This window comes from Oncorhynchus masou, chromosome 8, assembly GCF_036934945.1.
Source record: "Oncorhynchus masou masou isolate Uvic2021 chromosome 8, UVic_Omas_1.1, whole genome shotgun sequence".
Classification (NCBI taxonomy): domain Eukaryota; kingdom Metazoa; phylum Chordata; class Actinopteri; order Salmoniformes; family Salmonidae; genus Oncorhynchus; species Oncorhynchus masou.
The window spans coordinates 27,119,382-27,128,102 of NC_088219.1; the positions used below are offsets into that span (position 1 = coordinate 27,119,382).

General features: G+C 43.9%; 1 protein-coding gene across 1 annotated transcript in view; it reads right to left on the minus strand.

Moving 5' to 3' along the window:
• LOC135544454 (regulator of G-protein signaling 3-like) overlaps positions 1 to 8,143 on the minus strand; it is a 208,560-nt gene extending 200,417 nt beyond the window's left edge. The window contains 4 exon segments of the mRNA XM_064972068.1: positions 3,789 to 3,849; positions 6,565 to 6,633; positions 6,883 to 6,977; positions 8,090 to 8,143. Coding sequence (XP_064828140.1) covers positions 3,789 to 3,849; positions 6,565 to 6,633; positions 6,883 to 6,977; positions 8,090 to 8,128 — 264 coding nt within the window. The 5' untranslated portion in view covers positions 8,129 to 8,143.
• Between the last annotated feature and the right edge of the window lie 578 nt (positions 8,144 to 8,721).

Here is an 8,721-nt window from a genome sequence, read left to right on the forward strand (position 1 = left end):
TCATAGAGGTGTGCGTAACAGGAGCTATGGTTAAGGTTAGGGTACGAGTTAGGGTTAGGTTTAGGGGTTAGGAAAAATAGGATTTTGAATGGGACTAACTTGTGTCCCCACAAGGTTAACCGTACAAGACTGTGTACATAGCAAGAAAATAAGAACCTCTTTGTTTAAAAGGTCTGTACAAAAGACCTCAGAGTGGATCAGCGTGCTGCTGAGATGGGCTTGATTAAGCAAGATCACTTCACCTTTTGACTTTCAAGCAATCACACACCTGTCAGAAATGATCAAGACTATCCTGATAGGCTCATTCTCCATTCTAGTTTGTATTTAAAGCCAGTCAAGCCATTTCCAGTTTTGTTCCAGTTGTGTGCGTCCAAGTTAAGAGTAAGTTTGTTTCCTTTTTCCTTATTTGAGATATATTTATTGACTAGATTCATTTAATAGGTTTATCCTTATCACCTTTTATGTTATGCAACCTGCTCATCTGTTGCAGAACCACACACAAATCCAACTTTACCCTGTCCAACCACAATCAATCCGACTCCAAAATGTGAACAAATTGAACAGGCCCTGAAAGTCTCTGAAGGAATCTAGTCCAGGTAGCAAGCCTTACATCACATCTCTGTATGACTATAATGATCATGTGTATAACATGCTCCGTTATGCAATTATTCTAGATACAAATAGCTAATCCTGGCAACCAATGTTCTAGCATTAGTTTATTGAGGTAAGTAGATCTGAGATGTCAAGGTGGTACCTCAGCATGTGCTGTGTGTATAGTGTAATTAACTATCAATAGACCTAAAATATAAACTTCTCGTCAATCAAAGAATTACTCTGTAAAACTAGGAATGCATTTACTCAATTCAACTAATAAAGTTGATTGGGGTCGTGAAATAATTACCACTCAGACATATAGTGTACATGAAATACACGAGACATTGCAAACTACTCCGAGTGAAAGGCTACTATCACCAATAGGCTAAGACTTAACGTGGTCGATCTCAACAGGAGCTTGGTACAAGTTCTCAACGTATGAGCGAATTCACGGTCCTTTTAACCAAATTCAAGCAGCACCCTGCCTTTGGGAGGTTTTATAAACGGTTTACAATGTAAAGAGCAGTTGTGTGGGCACAGGGGGGACGGGACACAGTTGGATAAATTAAGAATGAATTATTAAACTGCAAGTAGAGCTGAGAACCCAGCAGTCGTCTACTTTTATCTTCACCGACTCCTCTGTCAAAGACACTTTATCTGACATCGAATGCATGTATGCCTGCAATTGTAAGAAAAGGTGTCAGAGGAATGGGAGACAAGCAAGAAGCTTGACAGGAATTGTGGCCTGAAACAAAAAGCTACGTGTTTACCATGTGCTGCCCAGCTGAGCGGAGCGGGAAATTGGCCCACTGGATCACTGGAGGCGTAAGAGGAGAGTGTGTTCTGGCAGCTCACACACAAGCTGACAACAGAAATTGCCTTCATACCTTGTCGCCTCGCAAATAAGAACTAAACACCTCTGCTGTCAAAACACAGTCCGTACTGGAATATACTCACCTGCTAAATCAGGGTGGTTTCTTGGTAGTCTTAAATAAATCTACTTTGAAACAAAAGTATGCATCTCACACACATGGTTATGGGCTTAAAAAAAGACACCTTTACCATGGCAGACAGAGTTTAAATGCATTACATTTTGAGTTTGCATCTCCATATTATACTTTGTATCCATCACAGAAGACTGAAAATTGACAAATCCATTTGACATAAAACAAAAACGGGAATATCAAATTATTACAAATATTAATAACATTCTACCCATGAGGCCACTAGAGGGGATTTGGTCATTTAACTGCAGGAAAGGGCTCTGCTTCAGAGAAGGAAAAACATCATTCTATGTCTTGATTTGTACTAGTCCATAACATTCTCACCTGTGTACTTTACTTAACAGAAACAGTCCCTGCTATAGCTTTATAGTTTGTCTCTTCTCCCAACAGCACCCTAACAGCAACTAGGTCTGTGGTGGGTTAGTCATGTCTGTGAGGGCAGTCCTGATGTGTTGTAACACCCGAGGGAATGCACCTATGTATCTTGTGCTGTAACCATAAACATTTGCAGTGGTAAAAACCACCTCTTATATGGTTGTACCCCTAGATTACAAGATCCTTACTACAGTAGGCTGAGGGCAGTGGTGATGTGTTGTTACACCCAAGGGACTGCCCTACATATCTATACTGTAACCATCGATGTACAGTATATATGGCTGTATCACTAGACTGGAGGGACTGAGGGCAGTGGTGATGTGTTGTTACACCCAAGGGACTGCCCTACATATCTATACTGTAACCATCGATGTACAGTATATATGGCTGTATCACTAGACTGGAGGGACTGAGGGCAGTAGTGATGTGTTCTAACTGGAGGGACTGAGGACAGTAGTGATGTGTTCTAACAGGAGGGACTGAGGACAGTAGTGATGTGTTCTAACAGGAGGGACTGAGGACTGTAGTGATGTGTTGTTACACCCAAGGGACTGCCCTACATATCTATACTGTAACCATCGATGTACAGTATATATGGCTGTATCACTAGACTGGAGGGACTGAGGACAGTAGTGATGTGTTGTTACACCCAAGGGACTGCCCTACATATCTATACTGTAACCATCGATGTACAGTATATATGGCTGTATCACTAGACTGGAGGGACTGAGGGCAGTGGTGATGTGTTGTTACACCCAAGGGACTGAGGACAGTAGTGATGTGTTCTAACAGGAGGGACTGAGGACAGTAGTGATGTGTACTAACAGGAGGGACTGAGGACAGTAGTGATGTGTTCTAACAGGAGGGACTGAGGACAGTAGTGATGTGTACTAACAGGAGGGACTGAGGACAGTAGTGATGTGTACTAACAGGAGGGACTGAGGACAGTAGTGATGTGTACTAACAGGAGGGACTGAGGACAGTAGTGATGTGTTCTAACAGGAGGGACTGAGGACAGTAGTGATGTGTTCTAACAGGAGGGACTGAGGACAGTAGTGATGTGTTCTAACAGGAGGGACTGAGGACAGTAGTGATGTGTTGTTACACCCAAGGGACTGCCCTATATATCTATACTGTAACCATCGATGTACAGTATATATGGCTGTATCACTAGACTGGAGGGACTGAGGGCAGTAGTGATGTGTTCTAACAGGAGGGACTGAGGACAGTAGTGATGTGTTCTAACAGGAGGGACTGAGGACAGTAGTGATGTGTTCTAACAGGAGGGACTGAGGACAGTAGTGATGTGTTCTAACAGGAGGGACTGAGGGCAGTAGTGATGTGTTCTAACAGGAGGGACTGAGGGCAGTAGTGATGTGTTCTAACAGGAGGGACTGAGGACAGTAGTGATGTGTTCTAACAGGAGGGACTGAGGACAGTAGTGATGTGTTCTAACAGGAGGGACTGAGGACAGTAGTGATGTGTTCTAACAGGAGGGACTGAGGGCAGTAGTGATGTGTTCTAACAGGAGGGACTGAGGACAGTAGTGATGTGTTCTAACAGGAGGGACTGAGGACAGTAGTGATGTGTTCTAACAGGAGGGACTGAGGACAGTAGTGATGGGTTGACAGTGGCCACAGTGGTGTTTCTTGTGGATTAAGGCCATGGCCGCTCACTCACTCTAAACAGGTCTTTTATGGTCTGGTGAACACACACGCACACACACTCTGATAGAGGGAGCGAGCTAATGAGGAGGGTTACAGTGGTGTGTGGTGCAGTGGAGAGTAGAGGAATGTACAAAGAAGAACAACTAACCTTCACTGGGTCCATGAGGGATCTCACGCCAAAACTCATACACCCTAGCAGCTCACTCCTCCTAGAGAGAGAGAAAGCGGGAGAGAGAGAGATATTATATCTATGGTCAAAATATGTGGTCCCTTCCTTATAGGCAGCAATCCTATCCCCACTGGAATGTCTTTGCTGTGACACACTGGTTTAGACATCAGCACTACAGCCTCCCACCCAGGTAATACTAGAGCACAGAGTTGACGACCCCAGACATACAACACTCAGGGGTGCTCACACAAACTGTATCCCTCACCCAGAGCGGTCCACACAGATAATAACATGACATCTGATCATCCACAGGCTCATCATCATAACCTCATCGTGTTTATTACAGGGACTATATGAGCAGTGGGGAGATTGAGTCATTTAGCAGACATTCTTATCCAAGTCGCCTTACAGGAGCAATTAAGGTTCAGTGCCTTGCTCAAGGGATATACTTTTCTATAGACTTTTCACCTAGTCAGCTCGGGGCTTCAAACCAGTGAACTTTCGGTTACTGGCTCAAGGCTCTTAACCGCTAGGCTACCTGCCGTCCCATGGTGTAGGCCGTTATAAAGTGTGCCAGCCACAGTGTCGGGACTGTATTGCAGACGAGTACTGTGCTGTGGAATAATAATATAATAATATATGCTATTTAGCAGATGCTTTTATCCAAGTCAACGTACAGTCACGCGTGCACACATTTTACGTACGGGTGGCCCCCAATCCTGGCGTTGCATGAGCCATGCTCAACCAACTGAGTCATACAGGACCAATGTGATTTGAGAGTAGTTCTGATCTGCCACTGGTACTGTTGACTTATTTAACAGGCCCTGTGTCTGAGATGGGCTGACTAAAAAACTGTTATCCCTAGTGACACACTGCCCTAAAGATGGAGAGTCACACTTTGGGGACAAAATTGAAGCGTGAGTAGTAGCTCTGGAGTGCAGGATTTATCTCCTTCTTTCTGACATACATACTAGGGTTGAATGGCAGGAACCCGGTTACCGAGATTTACCGGGATTTATCATCCAAAACCACTCCCTTTTCCCGGGATAAATAACTGTGAGAAACCGGTACCTTACAGTAAATGATTTATATGAACAGCATGAGTGAAATGGAACTGTTAAATTATATGCCATGTCTCAATCTGGCTTCTCTACGGCCTCTGCATGATGAATCACAGATCAGGGTGTGGACAGACAGCCCATCTCAGTATGGAGCGCAGATCACAATTCATGTAGACCTATCATCTCATCATGGTAACTTTTTTCCTTGTGACAGATAGACCTGCATTTACTGCAGCATAGCCTATACTACAGTAATATGAAGACTGAATGAACGTTTAATTTACCCATCTCCATCTGTCTTTCATGGGTCATCTTGTTCTTTAATTGCAGCTTCAGAGTTTTAAAACAGCCTGTCACTTGAATAATTCTTTGCTGTGACACACTGGTTTAGACATCAACACTACAGCCTCCCACCCAGGTAATACTAGAGCACAGAGTTGACGACCCCAGACATACAACACTCAGGGGTACTCACACAAACTGTATCCCTCACCCAGAGCGGTCCACACAGATAATAACATGACATCTGCTCATCCACAGGCTCATCATCATAACCTCATCGTGTTTCTTACAGGGACTATATGAGCAGTAGGGAGATTGAGTCATTTAGCAGACTTTCTTATCCAAGTCGCCTTACAGGAGCAATTAAGGTTGAGTGCCTTGCTCAAGGGAACATCTACAGACCTTTCACCTAGTCGGCTCGGGCAATCCAACTATTGTCCTTTCAATAGTGCATAACATTGGAAAATTAATCCGACCATAAGTCATGTCCTTAACATTGACCCTGTTATAACCAAGGCTAGTAGAGGAAAGTAGGCGAGAGTAACTCCAGACACACAGCCGCAGCCTCTGCATCAATTATAAAGGGCAGCTTTGCACTTCAACCGGAGCTGACAGTTCTGTGTGTGTGTGTGTGTGTGTGTGTGTGTGTGTGTGTGTGTGTGTGTGTGTGTGTGTGTGTGTGTGTGTGTGTGTGTGTGTGTGTGTGTGTGTGTGTGTGTGTGTGTGTGTGTGTGTGTGATAATGCTGATAAGTAGAAGCAGAGGGATATGCATTCCTTCAACATTCATCATCAAAAATCTAAAACCCTTTAAATAACTCAAATGAATCACTATTATCGTTATCTTCATCGTTCTGTTCCATTCTTGCCATGGCGCCATGAGGTTGCCTAGGCAGAGAGCTCCTGTAAATTTATATGTATTTGTTGTTTTTGTAAAAAAAAAAAAAATCAACAATTTCATGGTTGTAAGCTTAGTATTGATTATTTATATATATATATCAATTCAATGGAGTCATATGACTAGTAAGTCCGTTCGTTTGGTCAAAATAAGCTAATGGCTAGCTAGCTAGCTTTTGTTTTTATCTGCAACTTTAGCTAGATGACACAGGCTTGGCCATCACAGAGGCTTGTTGTACAAGAACTCACGACACATCAATTATTGGGATAGTACACCTTGGAGAGAAATAACATTTGATTTGTAGTTTTGAGTGGATCTCTGACTCCAAGGTGCCCTAGTGAAATCTAACGGGCGCCGGCTTCCCCGGAGTTGGATGTGATCTGGACGCAGCAGCCTCTGTTGAAGACCATTGTCCAGCCCAAGAACGACATGTCCTTTTTTTAAGCATCTTTTAGATTTTCTGTATAAATATTTTATTATCATCATCATCATTATCACCATGCCACTGACTCATACCTTGAGATTTGGTCACAGTTCCACATGGTGAACAATAGCCTTTTATGATGCTGCTCCTCAGTGATGACACTGAAAACAACACAAACACCATCCGTCAATTCCTAGGGGCCTATCGCAAACTAATACAGTATAATGTCAATTAATATCAATTGAAAGCACCTGAGGCATGAGTGATAACAACAACAACAACAACAAAAAAGTCACACACACACACAGACAAATGCAGATTCACAGATGGATGGAAATATGTTGTTGAAAATTGAAATGTTAGTGTTGTGGCCAGTACTTGAGATAGTATACGAAAATATTTGGGCTCACAAGTAAAAGGTTTCCATGAAGATGGGGCACTTGGAGTCCGACACCATCTTAGTCTTCTGTCTGCCTCCAGGATCATCATCAGGTACCACACCCAACTGAGACAGAACACATTTAAATGACATTTGACTCATTTAGTAGACCCTCTTACCCAGAGCGACTTACAGTTTGTGCATTCATCTTAAGATAGCTAGGTGGGACGACCCCATATCACAGTCAGAGTAAGTACATTTTCCCTCAAAGTAGCTAGAGTCAAAGTCTAGTAAAAAAAAGGAATGAGCAAGGCATTCTTTTCTTTTGGGGGGGGGGGGTGAGAAGGGTGTGTGAGGGGGGGTGCTGTGGGATTATTTAAGATACTTTTTGAAGAGGTAGGGTTTCAGATGTTTCAGAAGATGGACAGGGACTCTGCTGTCCTAGCTCAGGGGGAAGCTGGTTCCACCATTGGGGTGCCAGAACAGAGGAGAGCTTTGACTGGGATGAGCGGGAGCTGCCCTCCCATAGGGGTGGGAGAGTCAAGAGACCAGATGTGGCAGGACGAGTACTCTGGTTGGTGTGTGAGAGTTCCAATCAAACCAGCAGTATGGTATTGATGCATTTCCTCATTTCCTTCATAATATGATTCAATATAATCACATTTGTGTGGACAGTGCTTGCATAGGACAGTATTTTGTAAACAAAGACTCTTCATGAGCGTTGCGTTGGTGGGCTTGGACTGGGATTTCCAGACTGAGAGTGATTAACGTTGTATTCACATCGGCATATACTCTGTGTAGACACAGAGAGTGGAAGACTAGAGCTGTCACTCTATGTTACTGAGGGTAACCTAGCAGATAGCTCAGAGTCTGTGACAGCGCAGTACGTCCTCCGCGTCTGTCTCCTAAACCCTCGCACACACTCACAGACACATGCACGCACACACACAATATAATACAGCCGGCACTAATCCGTCTGCCCTGTGCCAAGGTCTGCTGAGAGATGAAATCTGAACAAACAGGAAATCTAAATCCAGCCTTAACGAGGAGTTATGACTTCTGCTATTAGTTTAGCAGACCCGCTGTGTGTGTGTGTGAGGGGGGGGGGGGGGGGGTTCTTCCAGTCCAGCATTAACACACCTGATTAAACTAATCTGAGTCTAGATTGAATACCATGACTAGTTGATTGGGCTGGAACCAAAGCATGCACACGCTGCCGTGGAGGCAGTGTCACATACCTTAACATACGAGTCACATGTGGCGTGTTTCTTTCCCATAAGGCTCTTTGCCTCCATAACTGTGGGTACAAGATTGGGTATGTAGAAATGAATAATTCACAACAAACAATGAAATACCATCAGGACAATAAAGGGGACACATTTGTTGTGTGACTGGTCTCTGGTATTCAGTGAACCTACATGTATGATGAGAGGTTAGGGTGATGTAAGAGGTAGAATTACACCCTTTGATATCATAAGGAACACAGTATATAAACCAAATCATAAAATGGTTTGAGATTGAGATTTAAGACTGAGATACATTGAATTTAATCCAGGCCTAGATCCTCTTCCACTGGTACACAGTGAGGTTGAAACTATCTGTGTGTGTGAGGGCACTAGGTGACATGTCCCACTTTACCTCCCTACTGCTGCAACACAACCTCCACTTTACCTCCCCACTGCTGCAACACAACCTCCACTTTACCACCCCACTGCTGCAACACAACCTCCACTTTACCTCCCCACTGCTGCAACACAACCTCCACTTTACCTCCCCACTGCTGCAACACAACCTCCACTTTACCACCCCACTGCTGCAACACAACCTCCACTTTACCTCCCCACTGCTGCAACACAACCTCCACTTTACC